Source organism: Lytechinus pictus, chromosome 17, assembly GCF_037042905.1.
Source record: "Lytechinus pictus isolate F3 Inbred chromosome 17, Lp3.0, whole genome shotgun sequence".
In the NCBI taxonomy this organism is placed as follows: domain Eukaryota; kingdom Metazoa; phylum Echinodermata; class Echinoidea; order Temnopleuroida; family Toxopneustidae; genus Lytechinus; species Lytechinus pictus.
Window position 1 is genome coordinate 19,195,141 of NC_087261.1, and position 25,884 is coordinate 19,221,024.

At 34.7% G+C, this 25,884-nt stretch overlaps 1 protein-coding gene across 3 annotated transcripts in view; it reads left to right on the top strand.

Annotated features, from left to right (window-relative positions):
- LOC129280160 (uncharacterized) overlaps positions 1-25,884 on the top strand; it is a 149,222-nt gene that overhangs the window by 121,488 nt on the left and 1,850 nt on the right. For 2 of the 3 annotated variants that reach the window (XM_064111806.1, XM_064111807.1), the window contains 18 exons: positions 69-270; positions 1,514-1,609; positions 2,379-2,648; positions 4,750-4,804; positions 5,728-5,830; positions 8,234-8,291; positions 10,062-10,242; positions 11,394-11,509; positions 15,623-15,761; positions 16,685-16,950; positions 17,623-17,749; positions 18,368-18,439; positions 18,840-18,946; positions 20,407-20,515; positions 20,917-21,051; positions 22,956-23,059; positions 24,234-24,435; positions 25,356-25,493. In XM_064111806.1, coding sequence (XP_063967876.1) covers positions 69-270; positions 1,514-1,609; positions 2,379-2,648; positions 4,750-4,804; positions 5,728-5,830; positions 8,234-8,291; positions 10,062-10,242; positions 11,394-11,509; positions 15,623-15,761; positions 16,685-16,950; positions 17,623-17,749; positions 18,368-18,439; positions 18,840-18,946; positions 20,407-20,515; positions 20,917-21,051; positions 22,956-23,059; positions 24,234-24,435; positions 25,356-25,493 — 2,480 coding nt within the window. The remainder of the gene's footprint in view (positions 1-68; positions 271-1,513; positions 1,610-2,378; positions 2,649-4,749; positions 4,805-5,727; positions 5,831-8,233; positions 8,292-10,061; positions 10,243-11,393; positions 11,510-15,622; positions 15,762-16,684; positions 16,951-17,622; positions 17,750-18,367; positions 18,440-18,839; positions 18,947-20,406; positions 20,516-20,916; positions 21,052-22,955; positions 23,060-24,233; positions 24,436-25,355; positions 25,494-25,884) is intronic. The other variant, XM_064111805.1, reaches the window with a different exon arrangement.

Genomic DNA, 25,884 nt, shown 5'->3' on the forward strand with positions numbered 1-25,884 from the left:
TCACCGGAAACAATCTCTCAATCCATTCTTTCCCACTCCCCCTATATCGTCCCTTTCCCGCCCAACAGTTCTGCTCAGCGCCTGGGGTATATTTGTGAAGAGAGTCCACTTCTTGAGGCGGGACTGGCAGGGGTTGGTCTGGACGGTCCTGATGCCCGTTATCATGGTTGCCCTTGCCATCGGCTTGTCCCAACTCAACCAGATCGACCGAGAGTACCAGAGACAGCTTACACCTGCCATGTTCAATCCTAACAGCTATGTCTTCTTCAGGTAAGGAAAAGAGCATCGGCACTCATAAAATACACATTACCTTTTACGAGTGTTGATTTTACCCTTTCCATTTTTTTCAACCCTGATTTTTTCACCTCTGTCATTTTTACCCCTGCCTATTTTAACCCAGCCACTTTTTGCACCAATGCCAATTTTAGCCCTGCTAATTTACTATGGCCATTTTTACCCAAATCAGTTTCGCATACATTTGTAATTCCGAAGCTTCGTTATTCCGAAGGTTCGGATATTCCGAAGGTTCTTTATACCGAAGGTTCGTATTTCCGAAGGTTCGTTAGACCGAAAACGAAATGAGGTTCGTAATTCCGAAGGTTCGTTTGTCCGAAAACGAACTAAGTGAGGTCCGTAATTCCGAAGGTTCGTTAATCCGAAAACGAAATGATTAACGAATCTTATTTCGTTTTTCGGACTAACGAACCTTCGGAACAACGAACCATATTTCGTTTTCGGATTAACGAACCTTATTTCGTTTTCGGATTAACGAACCTTCAGAACATCGAACCTTATTTCGTTTTCGGATTATCGAACCTTCGGAATAACGCCACAAATGTTCGGATTAACGAACCCTTTTACGTTTTCGGATTAACGAACATCGAGGTATAGGCAATTAACGTGTTTCGGAATTACGAACTTTCGGAATTACGAAGTGTAACCATCAGTTTTACCTCTGCCATTTCAAACCCTGCAGTAAAGGCCGGTGTGAACCTGAGGCACAGGTATGCTCCTATCAGATTTAGCGTCAGGATTTCCTGACAGCAGATGAAGAGCATGATGGGGAAAGTACATGGGCCGTACACAAGACTTTGCAATCACATTGGTCTTGGAGTAAAGATTAACATTTTTTAAGGAACTGGGTCCTAAGTTGACATGGTATCAAGTTTAAAAAATCAATTGCTATGGCTATGATATCCTTTTAACTACTATGTGCAGTGATTGATGACTTCTCAAATAATTCTAGGCCATGCCAGGAATCTCCAAGCTTATTGAAGTTAGCCACTTGTAGCAAGAAGTGAACCAGATAAAAGGCAAGAACAATCCAAAGTGATCGAAACAATAATATTGCAATTGTTTATAGTTTGTATAAGACAACTCGAACAAGACAATTGTGCAAAACAAGCCATTTGTAAAATTATAAGCAAAAAATGAAATCATTGTTGGACAAACAAATCATATGCATTAGTGATTGGTCATATTTAAAATCAATATTTGGTTCATTTTTTTGCAGTGACGAATCAGAGAAAGACATGGGACAGAGATTGACCGATGCACTGATCAACCCTCCGGGTCTTGGTACAACATGTATGGCAGACGCTGACCAAAAGTAAGTCTCGAGAACGAGTTATATGTACCCAGCCCCCCAAAACCAACAATAGAGCACCAGGGAAGGTTCTCTGTAAATAGTCAAACTAGTAATTTGGTCTTCAAAAAGTAAAAATGTGAAAATTATCAAATCTTAAAGAGTAATTTTTGTTCATAATACTGTCAAAATTTGAAGTTGCAAAGTTGAGTAAAACATAAATATACAAGAGTTTCTTTGCTACCTTTTTTTGACTGATTGGAAGTTTTACTGAGATTGCACATTGTGCACATCTCATGCTTGAGTGAACCCCAAACTTCGAACCTTGTTTTCTCCTTATATTTAGAATCTCTTGCTGATTTGGTGTTGTTCATATTTTTCTATGTCTTACACCATATTCCCCACAAATGATTGAAAGGAGCTTTTTGGCTTATTATATCCACCACACATAATAAGTAAATATCAATTTGAATTTCATTATTATGACATTTATAATGATATTGATTGATAAGCTCTTGAAACCTTTGAAATGAAATGTCAAGGATCTTTATTTATAACAAGTGCAATGATAATGAATAATTAGTAATAATGATATTGATACTTATAATGATCATTATTATCATAATGACAATAGTATTGATAATTCTATTTTTTGAATTTTTCTCTGATTTTTTTCCAAATTTCACTTTCATTTGTGAGTTGGTATTGTGGTATTGTTAGTTGTTATTCTGATTGTTACTATCATCCTAATATGCATCATCCAAATACCTTCTTTTTATGGCTTCTTCTGTAGGGATCTATATCCATGTCAAGAAACCAACTCACACCTGATAGACCAAAACTACAACTACAACCTGTCATCCTTGGCTGAGGTCCCGGAGGGCCGATGCCGAGAGATCAACACCGGTTTTGGCCTGGAATGTGACGAGGATGCGGGGGGCATACGCCCTCCCACCTGGGTCACGGATACGCTCGTGTACCTCCAGAACATCTCGGAGAAGGAGGACATAGATCGTTACCTCGTTGATACCCAGTTAGAGTTTAGGAATTCAAGGTATATCCTGTAAGTAGTGTTTACTGATTTGAATGTACGGGACTTGTCATGTTAACCCCGTTTGGTGAGTTGTTGTACATCTAACAGTAACACTACTAGTTTAACACTGGATAATTGTTTGCTTGCATCTTTTGTCTCAAATACTTTGCAAGAGACTCAGTTTCCTACATTCAGATTTTGCTTCAGAAGCTCGGTACATTTAGATACAGTTGTTTCTTATTGACTTAAAAAAGGGCCATTTAAAGGTGGATTTGAATGTTGCATTCTGTTTGGATCTACTGAATGGGGCCTGCTTACTCCTAACTTAGTTTTAACCAACGTTGGTGAAATTATGTTGTTATTTCCATCAGAAATGAATCGGGCTTCCTTGATGTCATTCAAAGAACTTACCTTTGATTTTGTATGGAAAAATAAATTTTATAGCTTTTCCATCTTTATAAACAATTCAAAAAGAGATCTGACCATAAATCAATTTGTTGGGCCAATGTTTGCTCATGTTTAAAACTTTCTTCAGTGCTGATCATTCAAATGTCACAAGCCTTTTGGGGTGGGTGGGGGGAATAGCTTTCTTAATGTTTAAAACAAATAAATATACATATATGCAAGGGAATGAATCCTTTCTTTTGAATTGATGTTGAAAAACCCCAATATTGTGCATTCTAAACTTGATTTTGGGGAAACTTCCATAAGAAAGGTGATTTTGAACTGCCCCCCCCCCTTTCCCCCTCCTGAGTATGGCCACGATTAGCTGCATTGATTCCCCATCAATTTTTTTATATTAATCTTGTTATTCTTATTCTTAAAAGATGCAAACAATTGATAACTCAGTTATAATCATGATAACTATTATGATAACAATAATTAGACTAATTACATCTTACTAATTAATACATTCAATGTAAACTACTTCACATATGTTTACCGGGTAATGATTATTAACTCCTTTTATTATTATTATTCGTATTCAGGTTTTTAATTAGTATATTAATAAAATGTGATTGTTGTTAAAGTAGAGTATTTAGGACTGGCTATTATTGACTAATTGTACTAACAATTAAAATAGCTGCAATTACATATACATTATACTACTACTACTACTACTACTACTACTACTACTACTACTACTACTACTACTACTACTACTACTACTACTACTACTACTACTGCTGCTGCTGCTACTGCTACTACTACTGCTACTAATACTGCTACTGCTGCTAATACGTGTACTACTACTACTACTTCTAATATTACTTCTACTGCTACTACTACTACTAGTGCTGCTACTGCTGCTGCCGCTACCAATACTACTACTACATGTACTTCTACTGCTACTGCTGCTGCTGATACTACTACTACTACTACTACTACTACTACTACTACTACTACTTTTACTTCATCTACTACTTCATCTACTACTACTACTTCATATTCTACTACTACTACTACTACTACTACTACCACTACTACCACTACTACTACTACTACTACTACTGCTACTGCTGCTGCTGCTGCTACTGCTACTTCTGCTACTACTTCTACTACTTCTACTTCTACTATTGCTGCTACTGCTACTGTACTACTTTACTGCTACTAGTATTACTACTACTACTACTACTACTACTTCTACTGCTGCTGCTAATACTACTACATGTACTAATGCTAATACTACATGTTGTACTACTACCACTAAAAATTTAATGATACTACTAATAATAGTAATTAAAATAATTAAAATAGTACAAATATTATGAGTGATACAAAGCACAAGGCACAGTGTTTAAGGCAAAACATAATAATGAGAAAAAAAACAGAAAGAGCAAAAGACATTAGATTAATTTGATTAGATTGTGCTTCATTTTTTATACTGTACCTAGCAGATAATACCTAATGTTTCTTATGTTAGGGCAAGGTGAACAAAGTATCGTGTTTTTTTAGATCTAGAATTGTTTATATAATTTTGTTATTATATACTGATTGTCAAAGCTACACAATAGTTTACATTTTTATGGCATGTGTTCCCTTTAAAGGTAATCAAAATCTTAATATTCAATCTATGAAAGAGGCCTTATTTTTACCGTCTATAAAATGTCATTTTCTTCAATTTTCTAAGGTTTGGAGGTGTTAGCTGGTTTGATGTGATGGAATTGAATCAGACGCTAACCAAGGTATGATCTTATTTTCATTGGGATGACAGTGAGTAAAATCATCAAATTTGTGATGTTGGGTAGAAACAACTATTTTCCTCCATTCGTATGCTATTTCAGACCATGATATACTGGGGGTGTCAATTTAAACCCCCCCCCCCTTTCCTCCAGATCTCAGCCGCTGATTGTGTGATCGCCATGAAAATTGTAGAGCCGGATGTGAACTTCAAGTTTGTATAGTAAAATTTTCCAAAAATTAAGTGTCTATATTTTTGATTAATTATGCAAATAACCATGAGTTTGCCATAAATGTGATATTTTGTGAATGTTTTTGCCTTTTAAACTAGTACTAAATTCAGGTGAAAATAACAATATTTACATTTCCAAGAAATATCTACCCACAATTTCCAAAGCATAACTAATTTCCTATGTATTTTATTGTTTTTAAAGTTATGTAATAGTTTCAAGCCGGTTATCACACATTTCAAAATATCTATTCTAAATATATTCATTTCATTTTTACCATTAGTTTTCTGACCTGGATGGAGTTGGGGAGGTTTGAGGAGGAAGACCTGTGGGTTATGGCTACTAAGTTAGCCTTTCCATTCCCAGGCAGCCTCTCCAACTCTCATCCAGGTCAGAAAACTAATGGTAAAAATGAAATGAATATATTTAGAATAGATATTTTGAAATTTTAAAACCAATAAAATACATAGGAAATTAGTTATGCTTTGGAAATTGTGGGTAGATATTTTGATTGATCTTGTCTCTGATCTGTTTGTATTCTCTATATTTTTTTAAATGCCAAATAAAATAATAATAATAATTTCCACATTTCATCTATGTCTTTACTCGTAAGATAAAGTGATAGTAAGATTTTTTCCCCCACAACGTTTCTTAGTAGTGCATAACATTTTACTTTAAATTCTTTCTTCCAACATTAGGCTTGGTACAATAACCGTGCCTTCCACGCTATGCCTACAATGCTCAATGTCATGAATAACATCATCCTGAGGGCAACTGTTGACAGCAATTCAGAGGAATATGGTAAATACATTATAGTAATATGATAATAATAATGATAATAATAATGATGATAATACTGATAATACTAATTATGATAGTGTAGTAGGTTTCACGGTACACCATGTATCTTTCTTGTGCAAGTATTGGTCCTGAAAAGGACTACCCAAACTCGATGTTTTGACAAGTGTGTTCTTGTTGTCTTCAGGAGAAAGAATAATGATAATGATGATAATAATAATAATAATAATAATAATAATAATAATAATAATGATAATAATAATAATGATAATGATAATGATAATGATAATGATAATAATGATAATGATAATAATAATATATAGCGTTTTTGAGATGCCAATTATCTAGTTGCCTATCTAGTTGAATGGTTATTACCCTGAATATAGCTCTATCTGTTAAAGGCAATTGGTGCATCCACGGAATTAATCCTGCCAAGTCCCCATTCATCTCACCTGGATTGAGTGCAGCACAATGTGGATCTATTCTTGCTGAACGAAATTACGCCATGGCTGGGAATCAAACCCACGCCACAACCCTCTGTTTACAGTCTGCAGACTAATCTATTTTACCACAAGGCTAAGATTATAATGATAATCATAATAATAGTAATATTAATAATGAACGGTTTAAATAACCATGCTTAATTTATTAATTAAAGGACAAGTCCACCCCAACAAAAAGTTGATTTGAATAAAAAGATAAAAATCCAACAAGCGTTACACTGAAAATTTCATCAAAATCGGATGTAAAATAAGTAAGTTATGACAATTTAAAGTTTCGCTTAATTTCACAAAACAGATAAATATGCACATCCTGGCCGGTATGCAAATGAGGAGACTATGACGTCATCAACTCACTATTTCTTTTGTATTTTATTATACGAAATGTGAAATATTATAATTTTCTTCTCATTTTCAAGTGATACAACGATTGATTCCTCCCTGAACATGTGGAATTAGCATTGTTTAATACTATATGGTTCAGTCAAGTTGGTCCTTATTGTCAAATCTAAAAAAAATGAAATATTGTATAATTCAAACAATAAAAAACAATAGAAATAGTGAGTGATGGAAATCATCGACTGACTCACCTAGTTGTGCATATCACTGTTTTGTGAAAAATAAGTGAAACTTTAAAATGTCATAACTTTCTTATTTTACATCCGATTTCGATGAAATTTTCAGCACTATGCTAGTTTGATTTTTCTCTATTTATTCAAGTCAGCATATTTCTGGGGTGGACTTGACCTTTAAATATTAAAAATATTTTTAAAAGCATTTTTGTCTCACCTGCATAGCAGAGTGAGACTATAGGCGCCGCTTTTCCGACGGCGACGGCGGCGGCGACGGCGGCGGCGGCGGCGGCGACGGCGGCGTCAACACCAAATCTTAACCTGAGGTTAAGTTTTTGAAATGACAGCATAACTTAGAAAGTATATGGACCTAGTTCATGAAACTTGGCCATAAGGTTAATCAAGTATTACTGAACATCCTGCCTGAGTTTCATGTCACATGACCAAGGTCAAAGGTCATTTAGGGTCAATGAACTTAGACCATGTTGGGGGAATCAACATCAAAATCTTAACCTAAGGTTAAGTTTTTGAAATGTCATCATAACTTAGAAAATATATGGACCTAGTTCATGAAACTTATACATAAGGTTAATCAAGTATCACTGAACATCCTGCATGAGTTTCACATCACATGACCAAGGTCAAAGGTCATTTAGGGTCAATGAACTTTGGCCGAATTGGGGGTATCTGTTGAATTACCATCATAACTTTGAAAGTTTATGGATCTGATTCATGAAACTTGGACATAATAGTAATCAAGTATTACTGAACATCCTGTGCAAGTTTCAGGTCACATGATCAAGGTCAAAGGTCATTTAGGGTCAATGAACTTTGGCCAAATTGGGGTATTTGTTGAATTACAGCCATAAATTTGAAAGTGTGTTGGTCTAGTTCATAAAACTTGGACATAATAGTAACCAAGTATCACTGAACATCCTGTGCGAGTTTCAGGTCACATGATCAAGGTCAAAGGTCATGTAAGGTCAAAGAACTTTGGCCACGTTGGGGGTATTTGTTGAATTGCCATCATATCTCTATAAGTGTATTGGTCTAGTTCATAAAACGTGGAAATAAGAGTAACCAAGTATCACTGAACATCTTGTGCGAGTTATAGTAGTTTTCAAAATCAGCACTGCTGCTATATTGAATCGCGTGATGCAGGTGAGACGGCCAGAGGCATTCCACTTGTTACTGTGTAGAGTTCCTTTCAGAGGCACCTAATACTGAGAATTACTATCTTGCAAGAGGGCACAAGGATATTTAATTGGTTTCATGGAAAATCCAAAACTTCAGCTCTTTTAATATTTTTTCATCAATTTTTGTTATTTTGACAGGTATAACAGCGTACAACCATCCACTGGAACTATCTAAACAGGATTTAGGTGTGGACATGTAAGTAGTAGGCTACATGGAATGTGGCCTGAGAATTATTGAACATCTTGTATTGTGTTGACCGAGAGGTCAGACTTGTAATTGTTTTGGGGAGTGGCCCAGGGTGGTTTGGTAATTAATTTGATACTTAACCCTAACCAGACCGGGCTTTGCCGGGGGGGGGGAGGTTGAGTCACCCACCCCCTTGACTTGAGATCTCGGCCACTGATTGCCCGAACGCAGTGAAAATTGCCATGATAATAGTGTGGGATATGATAATTTACAGGGCTGTATGTTTAATTTTCCCTAAATCATCAGATTTTTAAAAGTATTAATTATGCTAATTTATGCATAAATCACTATTTTTCTCTAATTCACTGTAAAAAGCTCATAGAATGCAAATGTTCAGTGTAAATATTTGTTATACCATTGCTAACAATTACAAATGAAAAAAATCATGGTTTGAAAATGAATTTCTTTGTTTTTTACCGTTTGTTTTTCTTTGTTTTTTCACCAAATTTAAAGCAGAACCTATTTAAAGCATAATTATGCTAAAATCAAATCGTTTAAGATGATGAAAGTAAAAATAATCATATCTTTATGAAAAAAGTGAGATAACTCAATTTACATTGATTTTGTAGACAAAATCACGTTTTGGAGCAATTTTGGGTATGACATGCACTTACTTAATGTTGCATAATTATTGAACCACATACCCGGGCATCATAAATTTGGTCTTAAAAGATGCGCAAGACTTCAAAATAAAAAGTCAGAGAGCGGCGCGGTCAAAAAAAATTGCGCAGCGGAATGGTCGCGGAAAATGTTGGGGAATCGATTCTACCCCCACACCTGGATTAGGGTTAAACCAGAATATCAAGTATTTTGCTCATTATTTTGCTTAAAAGTAAGCCCCAAATAATTTGATTTCTCCTCTACATGCACTTATTCTTGAGTATGTTTCTGAACTATTCAGGGCTTTATTTCATAAAGATTTCTGGTTATATTAACTTGATATTGAGTTGGCTGTACTTACCATTGTGGCCCCTGGTCTGTGTGTATAATGTAGCACACACAACCGGCAAATTAAAGGACAAGTCCACCCAAACAAAAGTTGATTTGAAAAAAAGGAGAAAAATCCCACAAGCAAAACACTGAAAATTTCATCAAAATCGGATGTAAAATAAGAAAGTTATGACATTTCAAAGTTTCGCTTAATTTCACCAAACAGTTATATGCACATCCTGGTCGGTATGCAAATTGGCAGACTAATGACGTCACCCACTCACTATTTCTTTTGTATTTCATTATATGAAATATTCTAATTTTCTCCTCCTTGTAAAGTGAAAAAAAGTTTTAGTTATCCCTGAGCATGTGGAATTGCCATTGTTTTAACAGTTTATGGTTAAGTTAACTTGGTCCTTTTTGTCAAATATGTAAAAATTGAAATATTGTATTATTCAAACAATAAAAAACAAAAGAAATAGTGAGTGATGGACATCATCGGCTCTCATTTGCATATCGCTGAGTTGTGCATTTAACTGTTTTGTGAAAAATAAGCGAAACTTAAAAATGTCATAACTTTCTTATTTTACATTTGATTTCGATGAAATTTGCAGCGTTATGTTTGTTTGATTTTTCTATATCGATTCAAATCAACATTTTTCTGGGGTGGACTTGACCTTAAAGTGTAATATGAAGTCACGCCAAACTCTCCACGAAACTGCGCCCAGATCTACAGTAGTACACCTGAAAACTAATCATCAATACTTTGTCAATTTCCTATGAAATCAGCTGGCTGGATGCGGCAAAGACTTTTGGCATCGTTATTGTCCTGGTTGCCGCCCTTGTGCTCATCCCATCTGCGTTCTCCATGTTCCTCGTCAATGAGAACATCAACGGATCAAAACGTCTTCATTACGTCTCCGGTGTCGGCACCCTGACCTACTGGCTAACTAACCTCATATGGGATATGGTATGTTGGTTTATGGGATGTTTCACCAAGGTTTTTTTTCTTCAAAATTATACATATTTTTATGGATGACTTCTATAAGAGGTGCAAGCTATGATTTCATTTTTTTCTTCAGTTTTTTTAAATAGAAAAGGTTGATAATTGGAATTGTGGGAAATATTTTCCTTTACTTTTATGAAGGTGTAGGCCCATATCCTAACCTGTTATAAATTGAAAGATTTTGCTATAACCCATGTTTTTCCATAGACTCCAGTCTGCATATGAACAGACCCATCCTGTTATCCAAATGTCATCATAAGTTTCCAAACTCTCAAGCGTTATCTGTTGATTTAAAAAAAGAAGAGGAAGATATTGTACAACTCTGTGAGAGGTTTCCATGAAGTTTATCATTCAAGTAATGTATTAATGATTGATAGTTGACTTGGAAAACTGGTACATGTAGAATTAATAGGTACCTTGTCAAAAGTCCCTGCTGCGTCTCCTGGCAGGAATTCTGCTGCAAAGGCACCATGTGTCTTTTCAAACGTTCTTGCCTGCATTCCCCATTATTTTTTCTAAAACAAATTGGTACTTATATAGCGCATAATCAATTAAAATTGCTCTCCAATACTACAATTACACTACAACAAAAATAAGAATAAATGTTTTCAAATGTCTTTTTAAACGATTCAACACAAGTACATGTACATGATCGAAGGTGTATTGGTAAACTATCCCATAATTTGGGACCGCAAAAGTCAAAGCTAGCTTCCCCCTAGGAATGTGTAAAATTGTAGTGTCTTCACTAGAGGGAAGTCTGTAATGTGGCCGGTGTGGTGATCTAAGTAAACTATAGAGGCATTCGGGTGCCATTTTATGCATACACTTATAAACTAATAGTGCAACTTTGTAAGAAATTCTTTTGTGAACTGATAACCAGTGCAAATGCTTCAACAACGGAGTGGCCCGATCATGCTTCTGCGCTTTGAAGATGATCCTCGCGGCACGATTTTGAATGTGCTGCAACCTTTCACAATCTATACTGTTATGAATCGCCCCTTGCCGGATTCCCACGCAAAAAAAACACAGCTCTTACATTTGACAAGGTACCTTAGGATCACCTACAGAGTTTGATCAGAAAAAAATGATAATGGTGTTGTATTCCTGTCTTGCAGCTGAGTTTCTGCCTTCCCATTGCCCTGATGCTGCTAATCTTCTACATCTTTGACTTCCGTGGACTCATCCTGGTGCCCAACGTTGGTGCGTTTGTGGCCCTCGTCTTCTTGTATGGGTAAGTGGTATGCAATGATAATCATTTGGTGGTGATGGTGGTGTTAATGGTGTTGGTAGTGATGATGAAGATGATGTTGATGACAATCATGATAGTAGTAGTGGTAGTGGTGGTGGAGATGATGATGATAATATGATGGTGAATATTGTGGTGATCTTGGTGATGGTAGTCATCTTGATGATTTTATAGCGAGGATAATGATGAAGGTGACATAAATGTCAGTAATACTTGCAAACTTCAATAATGGTGATTGTGATGAGATCCGTGCTAATGATCATGGTGGTGTTGATGATAACAATGATGATGATGATAATGATGGAAAATGTTGATGATTATTTTCTTTCATCTTTTCTTAATAAGGCGGGCATTGTTTTATGAATTTTCCAACAGCGATGATACAGATGAAAATTGGGATGTTACAAAGATTTTGGTGGTGTTAGCAATTGCTGTCAAGTGGTGTTTGGAGTGCTGATCGATGCTGTTTTATTGATAATGATGGTAGTGAACATGAATCTTGCGTATATTAATGATGAAGGTGATGGTGATCATAATGATCACAACTGCTATACATAAACTTGTTATGATGATGATGATTATGATCTTCACTGTGATAGCTTAACTAAGAATTTTGAAAGTCTATCTTTATATCTAGATAACTTCGAAAAACAGTTCAGTGTTATTGCTTTATCTGAAACATGGTTGAAAAAATCCCATCCAAATCTATGTAACCTCAATAATTATTCCTTTATAGGACAAGAGAGAGAAAATAAACGTGGTGGTGGCGTTGGGTTTTACATTTCAGATTCTTTAGAGTATGAAACAAAAAATGATTTTTATATCAGTAACGAAAACTGTGAGGCAATTTTTGTAGAAATAAATAAAAGTATAATAATTGGTTGCATATATAGACCACCTGGTCAACCCATTGATTATTTTCTGAATATTTTACAAAACACCCTTCTGCTTATTCCAAATTCTAAGCCATGTTACCTGCTCGGAGATTATAACATAAATCTTATATCATTAGACGGTAGTCTTCTTAGTAATAGCTTCACGGACACATATTCCTCATTTTCTTTTTATCTACTTATAAACAAGCCCACGCGCATCACTTCGCACTCGAGTACACTGATAGATAATATATTCACTAATAGATTCGAAACAGTTAGGGAATGTGGTATCCTCTATGGAGATGTCAGCGATCATTTACCTATTTTCTGTATCATCTCCTCTTCTTATTTGACTTCATATTCTCCTCCAGTTTATATAAGTAAACGATTAATTAATGAAGATAATATCTGTGAATTTTGCAGAGCTTTAATAGATTTTGACTGGGACTTTCATGAAACTAATGTAAATGATATGTTCAATAATTTTTTTGATAAGTTCTTAGAGTTATATAATAGTTGTTTCCCTCTCAAAAGTATAAAAATAAAACCTAAGTTAAAAAATAACTGGTTCACACAAGACCTTAAAAAAATGTGCAGAAAGAGACAAAATCTTTATAAAAAGTATATTGTTAACAGAACAGCAGTTAATGAAAGAAATTATAAAATTTTCCGTAATAAATGTACTAAGGCCATTAAAAAAACTAAACAGCAATATTTTTATTCTAAATTTACTTCTTTAAAAGGGAATACCAAAGCAACATGGAAAGAAATAAATTTTGTACTAAACAGAAAAAAGAATCATAATAAAATTTCAAAAATTGTCGACAATAATAACATTATTACGGATCAAAAAGAAAAAGCCAACGAATTCAATAACTTTTTTACTTCTATTGGTCCAAATTTGCAGGAAGAAATAAAAAACACAAGTGATGTAACTAACGAACCTCCTTCAAAATACCTTTTAAATCGATGTCCTTTTTCAATATATTTTCAACCAATATCTGAAAGTGAAATCATATCTGTTGTAGATAAATTGAAACATAATACTTCTTCTGGGTTCGACAACGTAGACATAAAAGTTATTAAGAAAGTTATTCCATTTATATGTAAACAACTATGCTATATTTTTAATGAATCAATTTCTACAGGAATCGTACCTGATAAACTTAAGATAGCAAAAGTGATACCTGTATTCAAGTCAGGATCAAAAGAAACTGTAACGAATTATAGACCAATATCTGTTCTTACTGTCTTCTCAAAAATAATTGAAAAATGTGTATATACCAGGGTATCCCATTTTTTATCGTCTCATAACATTCCCAATAGTACACAATATGGATTTAGGGAGGGTCTCTCAACGTCATTGGCTCTAAATAAATTTACTAAAGATATTACAAATTCCATTGAAAATAAAAAAACAACCGTAGGAATTTTCATCGACTTGTCCAAAGCATTCAACACCATAGATCATCATATTCTAAAACAAAAACTTTATCACTGTGGTATACGGGGAACGCCCTACCAGTGGATTGTGAATTATCTAACAAATAGAAAACAATTTGTCTCTGTTGATTCAATTAATTCAGTTATGTTAAATATTGTTTGTGGGATTCCACAAGGATCCATATTGGGCCCATTGTTATTTCTTATTTACATAAATGATATTCAATGCTCCTCAAATATTTTAAATTTTATACAATTTGCAGATGATACTAGTATTTTTTTTACTCATAATGATATTTCCTTTATAACCTATACTTTAAACAATGAACTTCAAAATTTAAGCAATTGGTTAAAATGTAATAAATTAGTTATAAATATGTCTAAAACAAATTTTATGGTATTTAGTAACATTAATTATGATATTAAGGATATTAAATTACACATGAATGGATCTGAATTATTACATACAAATCATTCAAAATTTCTAGGTATCCATATTGATGAACTCATGTCATGGAAATATCATATCGAAGATGTCTGTGTTAAAATATCTCAAGTTGTCGGTGTATTGTATCGCTTACGTCACGTTCTCCCGCCTAAAATACTTCTTTCCATTTATAATACCTTGTTTCTCCCACATATCTCATATTGTAACATTATCTGGGCTTGTTGTCCAAAATATCTATCTGATAGAGTATTCAAATTGCAAAAAAAAGCGGTTCGCCTTATTTCCAATTCTTCATATTATTCCCATTCTGCTCCATTATTTCATAAACTCAAACTATAAACTGTATATGATATCACGAATTTACAAATCGGAATTTTTATGTATAAATGCAAACATCGTCTACACCCTCCTCATATCTCTGATTTATTTCCCCTTAATCTAGATTTACATTCTTATGAAACCCGTACTGCCAATGACTTTCATTTTCCAAAGGTTCGAACATCATTTGCTAAATCCACTCTTTTATTCACTGGCCCTAAACTGTGGAGTTCCTTACCAAAAGAAATAAAAAACTCAGTATCACTCCATTCCTTTAAACGTAATTTCAAAAAGTACCTGATTGATACAAATTTAAAAAATAACAGTAGAGCTTAAAAATCAAACTTATCCTTTCTTTTTTTGTATTGTTTATGTCATTATCAAAGTTATTATTCTAAATTCTTTTCCCATACGTAACGTTATTTGATTTTGTTTTATGAATGTGTTAATTTTTCTTAACTATTATCTTGAAAGTTATGAATGAGAGCCATATTTACATGCTACATATTGTTAAGAAATGTCTATTTTAATAGCACTTATCTGTTTATTTTATGTTGGGTGCCTGATTTTAAGACTTTATCTTGTCTTCTTTGGCTCCCCCACAGTAATATACATTTCTTTGTATTACTTTTAAACAACTCGGTTCACTTTCCTTTTTTCAGTTATGTTTGTTTGTTTCCTATTTTTGTACATATTTGCAATGTTTTTATATTATTGTGGAAATAAATGATTTGATTTGATTTGATACTCCCAAAAAAATGAAAGTTGAGTGGCAAGACATTTGTTCTGGCAACAATCGCTCTGTGCTTTATTTCGTCTTAGATATAGGGTTAGGTTTAGGATAGGGTATAGTGAAGAATCCAGGGTCAAAGTTGGTCATTCCATTAGGCCTAATGTGTTGAATTTACAGCGGAGCAATTGTCGACAGAGCAAATGCCATGGAACTAACAGCTTTAATGTTAAAAGTTTTCTTAGTCTCTTTATTTACTTTTCCTCTGTTTTTGCTGTACACAGATTTGCCATCATGACTCAGATCTACATCTTTGTTCCTTTCTTCAAAGAAGCTGGTAGTGCATTTATCTTTATATTTTGTCTTCTGCTTCTTGAAGCCGTTATCACCAACATTCCTAATTGGCTTGTTGCAGTTGATGTGGTGAGTCAAATCCCCCAAGCAAAAAAACCTCTCCCAATTCACATTCTTAAGTACATGTACATCACATCCATGTTAATGATGTCTTAAGTACGTTTAATATATGGAGGATTAGGGGGTTCCATTTGATAAAGTGTGCAATTTCGCATAAATATTATTTTTATTGGGTGTCTGATTAGTATATGAAAATCTGCATATTTCTGTTCTTTTTTATATAAAAACACTTTTCATACTTGGGAAATAGGTAAGAATTTCAAAATATAAACTTTGCATGTGGCTTACTGTCTTCTTATCACTATATTATTAGATAATTATTTGAAGGAAATTTACTCTAAGAAAAGGAAACCTTATGAAGATATTTAGAGAAGGTGATAGATAGAAGGGAGGTGCGATAGCTCTGTCAGTAGAGCGGGGTTTTCGGATTCTAGTGATCCGGTTTCGATTCCCACTTGGTGCGCTAGTGCCCTTTGGTAAGGCATTGATCCTGATTACCAGGTCCCTCGGAGAGTACCTGAAGCCATCAGTCCTCTGGTTGCTTGCTTACAAGCATTCATGCTTTCTTAGCAATCAGGTATTAAATCACTACCATGTACATTTATCATATGATTAAAAAAAATCAAATTCATACATTTGCTTATAGTCAATGGATGATAAAAGTAATTTCTACTGCATCTATGTAGGATTTTATAGATGGTTTGCCTGTTAATACCCATTAGCAACCTTTATCCAGGCCTTTTTAAAGGAAAATATGTTCTTTGGTTTCAAGCATTTATACATTTTTTAAGGCACTATTTTTGTTATTTCAATAAATATCAAACCTTTCACAGTTTGTCATGGTGGAATAGAGTCTCCAGCGCAAGCTATTTTGCTAACATCCCATCATTGTGACCAATAATTGTCAGGGATAATCATTTCTCCTTTGGCAGGTATCCGACAGCGAAACACACGCTTTTAAGATTCTTAATTACGTGCTGTTGGTGTTCAGCCCTTACTGCCTCTCATCAGGCATCCTCAGTCTGATGCAGAACCAGGCTATGGCAGACATCTATCAAGCCTTTGGGGTGGATGATGGTGTCTTTAAGGACCCCTACCACATCCTCAAGTGGCACTATGTTGCCCTGGCTGCAGAAGGTGCTCTGGCTTTCCTGGTTGTGCTGCTCATTGATGGCTTCAGGAATAGCAGTTGTAGCAGGTGAGTTTATTTATTATAAGTCTTATTTGAACTTGGCAACACAGCTCTCCACTTCATGTTGCCAAGCTGGTATGACTAAGTACATGCAAAAATCTAGGATAGTCAGTTGTAGATGCATTGTTGAGGAACATGGGGTCAAAGGTCATCTAGGGGTCAAAAGGTCAAGTTTTTGTTCAACTTTGTCTCATTTCTTTATCTCTGCATCAATTATGTTCACACTTAATGCATTTGATCCTTGGGTAATGCCACATGTGTGTCCATGGTGATAATGGGTACAAAGGTCATCTAAGGGTCAAAAGGTCAAATGATAAGGAGCCATGTCCAACCTTTTTTGTGTGCAACTTTGTCTCATTTCCTTATTTCTGCATCAATTTTGATCACACTTAATGGATTTGATCCTTGGGTAATGCCACATGTGTGTCCATGGTGATAATGGGTACAAAGGTCATCTAAGGGTCAAAAGGTCAAATGATAAGGAGCCATGTCCAACCTTTTTTCTTGTGCAACTGGTTCTCATTTACTTATTTCTGCATCAATTTTGATCACACTTGGTTGAAATGATCATTGGTTAATACCACATGTGTGTTGTTGAGGGTGATGGGGTCAAAGGTCATCTAGCGTCTGAAGGTCAAGTTTTGTTCAAATTGCTGTCACTTTTTATTTTTGCATCAGTTGCCTGGACCCTGATGTTGTTGGCCAAGCGGATTGCCATGACAATGAAGACGTGTTGGCTGAGAAGGAGAAGGTGCTTACAGGAGGAAGTAAAGGAGATGTCATGGTTCTACAGGAGGTCAGAAAGGTAGGTCCTACACAGGTGCGGATCCAGCCGAATTAGACGCAATAGTCTTGACGGGCCGTCTATTGTGCAAAACCAATATAGCCCCTCAAAAGAGGTACATGTATTGCATTCAACCTGGCTAGATCCGCCACTGGTCATACATTAATCATTTCAAAACTTATTCTCTGTACATGTATATGATTTTGATGATGATGTTGATATTGATGATAATGATAGTAATGACGATGATGGTAATGATAGTGAGGAGGATGATGATGATGATAATGATGATGATGATGCTTATGGTGATGATTGTGATGATGATGATGATGCCGAGGATAGTGATGATGATGATGCTGATGATGATGATGGTGGTAGTGATGATAGTGCCTTTTCTATTTGAGTCATAACACAAGTTCTGTGGTGGATAAGACATCTTACAAGTCATTTCCATGAAATGCTCTGCTGGAGAGCAACTCATCAATATTTGTTGCCTGAGAACTTGATAGATTTGATAACTTTCCTTGATATTGATTGGCTGAGATTCACCTCCTTTAGTGACTGAGATAAAAAATACTTTGTCGGATGAATTTCCCCTGATAATGAATTTGATTGAGATCCACTATCTTTTCCCCTCAGGTGTATCGCGGACCTGGCAAGCAGCGAATCGTAGCTGTCAACGACCTCTACTTGGGAGTATCTAAAGGCGAGGTAGGCTTCTTTTAATTGTACTCATTACTAATGCTGTTCTCTCATTTCCTGTCCACATCTTCATGTAATAAAAAAATATTAAACAATATTGGGCTAGTCCACCTTGATGTACTTGTACAACACAGGGTTATGGATTTAGAGATTTGAATTTGTTACACATGAGTGAATCTTTCATATGTGATGAGATATTCCATAAAATGTAATTTAGAGATTTGAGTTTGTTACATGCACAAGCATTTCTTTTGTAGTTTATGTGATATTGATTCCGGAAAATGTCATTTTCTCAGGAAAATGACAATAGTTTTACCTGTACATTTAGTATATCATTACATCAATAAATCATTGAAAATGGGAGTTTAATATGGAATTGATGTACACTTTCTTTGTTGTTTGGCTTCAGTGCTTTGGGTTATTGGGTGTCAATGGAGCTGGAAAGACGTCAACTTTCCGCATGATTGTTGAAGACCTGTCACCAACTCAAGGCAGCATCAAGAAGAGAGCTCAAAGGTAGGTTTTAGTCATTCTCTCTACTTATATGATTTTCAATGGAATAAAAAAAGCCCAGAGAACAATCACCCTCATTTTTGTATAGTTAAGGCAGATGAGAAACACAAACAAAGGTACCTACCCTATCACATTTAAGGTATTGAAATAATTGCAAAATAGATGTAAGTTTCACTTATGACATTTTTTATTTAAGTAATAATAAAGAAATATGATAATGACAATGTTAATAATAATAATAGTAATAACAAAAAATACTGATATTATTCTGCTCTTTCTAATTTTTTCAACTCTTTGTGTGATGGGCCATGAACCCCTCTGTACTGAATTATTTTCAGGGAGAGAAACAATCTTTGTTTGAGCGTGAAATGCGAAATTCACTTGACACCGAGTGTGCATTGTTGCGAGGTACGCATGGAAAGGCCTGATTTGATTGCCATTGGTTTATACCAAAAATGGGTTATTTGCAATACCAGCATTTCTCTTGTATCCTATGTTGACATAAATGAATATGGTAATAGAAGAAATTGTTTTTGAATATTCGTTTATTACTGTATGCATGTGAACCATTAGTGAAGATATGGGCAATGAAAATGCATATGCCACTTTACCTTCATCACAGATATAGACTTTAAAACCTTTTCTGTCTCTTAAAAGCATTTGGCTATTGCCCCCAAAAGAATACTATATACCGTTAGATTTGATATATTTTCTTTGCCACATGATTTTTTTCTCAGTGAAGTCATTATCGATTCAAAATGCATGTACCAAGATGTTGACTTTTTGTTAGTTAGCTAGGGATTGCTTGCATCTTACTCTATACTCTTATCATGGATTGACATTTTAGAACCTAATATCTGATTCCTTTTTTAAGCATTGCCATGTTTATCTTCCTCAGTGAAGTAATGGTCAATTCAAATTGCATAGGCCCTAGTCTGTGACTCCATCTCTACAAGAATTAACCTGGGAGTTTTTGCACTGTGTCTTATACCGTTATCGTAGAAAGTCCTTGTATAACCTAATATCTGTCTCTTTAAAGATAAATACCAGTTGTGGTAACGATCTCAAAATAAGTTCGAACAGAATCCAATGAAATTACCACCAAAGCATTTGTATGTATAAATTAGAAATATGTGCCCAATAGTTCTGGAAGAAAATGCGTAATTTCTGAGAAATAGCAAAATAACCACGGAATTCCATCATATGTCGGGTGTTTTTCGAAGCAATATAAATACGCTGTCCCACATATGCTTTTATGTGTAAGTGATCATCAGGATTATCGATTCTTGAGCTAAGATTTCATGATTTTACAAAGATAAGTTTACCTTAATGTACATGTACCAGATCTAGATGTATGATAATATTTTGACTATTAAACTTGATTTAAAAGACTTTCTCATAAAATAATTGTTTGCTGCAACTACTGTCTTTTACCTTTAACTGCTTTATTTTTTCTTCTTAAGCATTGGCTACTGCCCGCAAGAGAATGCCATGTACCCCCAGCTCACTGGTGAAGAGCTCCTCTATTGCTATGCTAGGATGAAAGGCATTACCAGCTCTGGCATAGGCACGGTAAATCAAATGCCCTTTTTTCTCAAATTAAAGGGGTACATATAGTTCACCCTGAAGTTCGGATGGTTAATAACTAGGCTGAAAAATTAGAAAAAAAATATTGGTGAAGTATTGATAAAAATCCATCAAAGAATGTATTAGTGAGTTATCAATTTTTTTCTTCTAAATTTTGTAATTTATGACGTCAAGTCTGAGCAGATCCCATATATTTAATTCATATAATATAATTCCATAAATTCCAGGTTTTTAATGGTACATGGTGACTAGGAATATTGTTTGTATAGAATGAATGAAATAGTGGGTCTGTTGATATATCCCCACATAAACAAAATGATTTTTTAAATTAAATGTATTTCCTGTAAACACCTGTATGTAACACCAGTATCACTCTTTTATTTAAGGCAATCAATGAGATTTGTGAGGAACTTGGAATGGAGCGATACCTGAGAAGGAGTATCTCTACTTACAGCGGAGGGATGAAGAGGTGTTTAGCTGTGGCCGTTGCACTGTTAGGCAAACCAGAACTTATTCTCATGGTGAGTGTATGGTGATCCTCTGTCTTAGGCAAATATACATGTATATATTGTCATTTGTTTTGTTAATAATACAAGAATGATGATCATGAAAGTAATGATAATGAACTTATGATGATGTTAATAAGCAGAAACGCTGTTGTGATCATAGTAGTCTAGGCTCACAGCTATCTAACCACTGTGATGAATTCCAGACTTTATCTGAATAGAACTGAGCTACTTTGACATATATCCGGTAATAAGGAGTAAGGAGATGTGGAATCCGCCTCACCCTCCTGTTACATGTACATGTATACATGTAAGCTGTTGGTCACTCATATACAGTAAAAATAGTTCTCACCTCGATGTATTCGGTACATTGTATCTACAAAATTACTCTGAAATACAACACTGTCTCGATTAAGCTGAAGATAAAACAACACATTTTTGCGTGTTTGTATGTATTTCACTGTTTTCTTACTTTCTTTTAGATTATACATTTCTTTGATTTTTTTTCTTGACTTTTTTGTAGATTATTATTTTTCAATAATTTCTTGTTGAAAATGAGTGTATCATAGAAGCATGAGTTAATTGATTTTTATCATCAAAAGTAGAATAATGTCATATTTATTGATATTAGCTGGAACAATTTTTGTATTGAGTTGTTTAAGAAATCCTGTTTTTACAAGCAAATTTTGATTTGAGAAGTAAGAGCAAAATCTTGCGTAACTTGGGAATCGGGGTCCTGGACATTATGAATTGGTCTCCAAAACTGCTAGAGCCATCAAAAATAACAATCACATGAAAAGTTGTATTATAATAATAATAATAAAGATTAATTTATTGAGTACATAATAGATATAAACTCTCTGCGCTTTTATAGTAAGATCGTATATATCTATATATTATGTACCATATACTCATAAAATTATGCAATATATTATTTACCATAGGATAGGGGCTATTGCAGATTTTTCAGATGTATAGATTCATTTCGGTTTATTTAAAAAACTTCCTTGTTAAAACAGTCGAGACTGATATAAACAAGGGTTACAAAGTAAACATAACTTTATAGTGAGATACATGTAAGTGGAGCTAAATAGTGAAATAATGATAATAGTACATAATTCAATATCAAATTCAAATTGATCAATATACATGATATACACATAAAGATGATTGGTCATCAGTGAAGGATCAGGCTTTGGGGAAACTGATTGAAGCGTATTGATCCTAACCAACAGTAGAATATATAACTGTAGTACATGTAGGTGCACAATATACATGTAAATGTACTTTTATTATTATTACTAATGTCATTATTATTGTTATTATCATTATTATTATTATAATTATTATTGTTATCAGTGTTATTATTATTATTATTACTATTGTTATCATTGTTATTATTATTATTAGTATTAGTATTGTTGTCATTGTTATTATTATTATTATTATTACTATCATTGTTATCATTGTTATTATTATTTTTATTACTATTATTGGTATTGTTATTATTATTATTATTATTGTTATTATTTGTTATTATTATTATTGTTGTTATTATTGTTACTATTATTATTTCTATTATTGTTATCATTGTTATTATTGTTACTATTATTATTACTATTATTGTTATCTTTGTTATTATTATTATTATTCTTGTCATTGTTATTATTATTATTATTACTATTATTTTTATTATTATTTCCATTGTCCACAACTTGATGTTCTGTTGGTATATTAAACAGCAACCGGACTTCTTCCAGAAATCTAGGGTTATTGTTCTATATTCTATCAAATGGGTCCTCTTCTCATTGTTCACTTCTCTTTCTAATTCTAATATTATTATTATTGTTATCATTATTATTATCATTGTTATTATTATTATTATTATCATTATTATTATCATTGTTATTAAATCAAAGGATGAACCCACCACCGGAATGGATCCAATCACCAAACAGCGAGTCTTGACGAGTATTGTCAACGTGGTTCGGGATAACCGCTCAGTCATCCTCACTTCCCATAGGTATGTTATTTGTGACCAGACTGGTGATCCTTTCTTACGCGCAAAACCCTCGCCAATGAAGGTTTTTGTGTATATTATTTACCCCAAGAAAGGATCACCAGTCGTTCTTAAAGTCGCTCTTAACGCACAAACAGCTTTATGAAACGGCCCCCAGCCACCCCAAAACCATCAATAAATAGACTAGGGGCCCGTCTTACAAAGATTTGTGATTGATCAGATCAATCACAACTATAGAAAGCCAGCAAAGTCAACATATAAAATGCATGTTTGTTCAAAAAAATTTATAGATACAAATCTTTATCCATAAATTCATTGATTTCTTGACAATGTGGTGTGTTCTCCTTTGTTTATAAGGACATTTTGCACATTTCCTGTACAAAAAATTATGACACTGATGGATTTCCATAGAGTTAGATTGATTGCGTCAATTGTAACTCTTTGTAAGACGGGGTCCAGGCTGAACTTCATACCCTGATTTCTCTTTATTCTCTGAAGCTGTCACTGCTGTCACTTTGACAAGTTACATGTCAATATCGGTTCATGATGTACTTCTCAAGCTCTATAAAATTCTCAAAGTGCATTGTGATCAATTGTTGCATTACTAACTTACAATTGTTACATTTCACCAACATTTTCCATCTGACAAAATTGCCAGATCTGACAACTTTTCTTGATTCTTTGATAATAATCATTGTTACTGTAGTCACTGTTGGATAAAACAGGACTTGTGGGATAAAATATCCAACTAATCCTTTCATGACTTGCTCCCCCTTAAAGCTAGGGTTACACCGGAACCAAATCAGCTACAAATTCATCCGAATACACGTATTCGGGTGGTTTCAGAAGTATTCTGTTCTTCCTCCGCGAATGCAAGAAATTTTTGGAGGGATTCAGGAACGTTCGAATCCACCAAAACCATCCGAATCAGGCCGTATTTGGGCAGAATCAGTCTGAATTTATTTGAGAGAATTCATTTTTGGTGTAACCCAAGCTTATGCAAAACATGTGTTATGGATCTTCTAAAGTCATATTTCTTGTAAGTCAAACAGATACATGTATCTGGTGTTTCAGTAGATTCAACTTAGGGCGACATTATATGTATTGAAGAGTATACTGTACTTCATCAGCAGTGTCCATGTCATTGAGTACATGTGGTACATGTTTTTCTTTGCAGTATGGAGGAATGTGAAGCCGTTTGTACCAGACTTGCCATAATGGTTAACGGCCAGTTCTGTTGCCTTGGAAGTCCTCAGCATGTGAAGAATCGTCATGGCAATGGTTACTCCTTGGTGGTGCGAGGGCAGAAAACTGCAAAGGCAGACATGAGCCTCATTACTGAGTTTGTACACAGGAGCTTTCCGGGGGCTGAACTGAAGGTATGGTACAGTGATGATATGCCTCGCGGCGGTAATGGTGATGGGAGAGGCCCGGGGGTGACACTCAACTATATTGCTTCACACACGCACGACCACAGATTTTACAAACCCTCCCTTAACAAGTTTTATCCATTGATCAAATCCATACCCTATTCAAGTATTTTTGCGTGTTTTTATGACAAATTCGCCCCTATAAACAAGTATAACCCGTACAAACAGTGTTTTACCCCGCAACCCTACCCTTTTTGCAAGTGTTTGGCCTTTTTGACACCCTAAACGCGTCATGCGCGTGACTTGCCATGCGCGTGACTTGCCATGATCAGCAAAAAGTACCCTTTCTGCACATTTTTTTGGTTGCGCATGTGTACAGTAATATAGTTCAGTGGCCCCGCTGGGGGAGAGTAGGTACGATGCTTGTCGTAGCTATCTTATAGTGGCATTGATGACCATGATGTCAATATTACCAATGATGTTAATACTACCAACGATATTTATACTGATGGAAATTTGAAAGAAATTAAAATGAAAGAAATTGCGCTCCATGTATAGTTCAGTTTGTGGTAGCAGTGTTTGTGTTAGAGATTTTATGGTGCTGGTTTTGGTGCTGATCGATGATAATGACGATGCTGCTGCTGATAGTGATGATAATGCTGCAGATGATGATAATAATGAACATGATGTTGCTGGTGATGGTGATGGTGAAGAAGGCCATAATGCTCTTGAATATGATCATGATGATGGAGGTGGTCATAATAGTGATGGTTATAAAGTTTGTGATTGCCGTATTTCAAGTCATGGTGATGAAGATGACCAAGATGACATTGTCATTGGGAATGATTGTGATGAAAATAAGAATATATCAATGATGGCACTTTAGATTGACAGACACTCAAGCAACTGCTTGCTATTTAATCTTGCAGGAGCATCACCACAATGTGGTACGCTTCCAGTTGCCTCCCCACAACATTTCTGTGGCTACAATCTTTGGTGTCATGGAGAGGGAAAAGTCTTCCCTCAGTCTCGAAGATTACTCGGTCTCACAAACAACTCTTGATGAGGTACTGTAGTGTATCAGTTTCTTACATGTATTTCCTGAGTTGAATTGAAAGGGTTTATTACCATCTATCATGATGTTACAGGATAATACGAAATACAATATAGATATATGTGACCAGCGATGCCAAAATCAACGATAAGTCACTCGGGATGGTTCTCTGGAAAGAGCCAAAGTAGTAATTTGGTCTTCAAAAAGCAAGAATTAAGAAATTAGCTTATCTAAAAGAATCATTCTTCTCCATACTTTCAAAATTTATCAGGTTGTTAGGATGAATAGAAAACTAGATACAAAAGATTTTTGACACATAGTCTAGCAGACTTCATGGAAGTTTACAAAAACATGCAATGTAATTCTTTTCATTAGGCTTTATGGATTTCTCTTTGGTATTAACT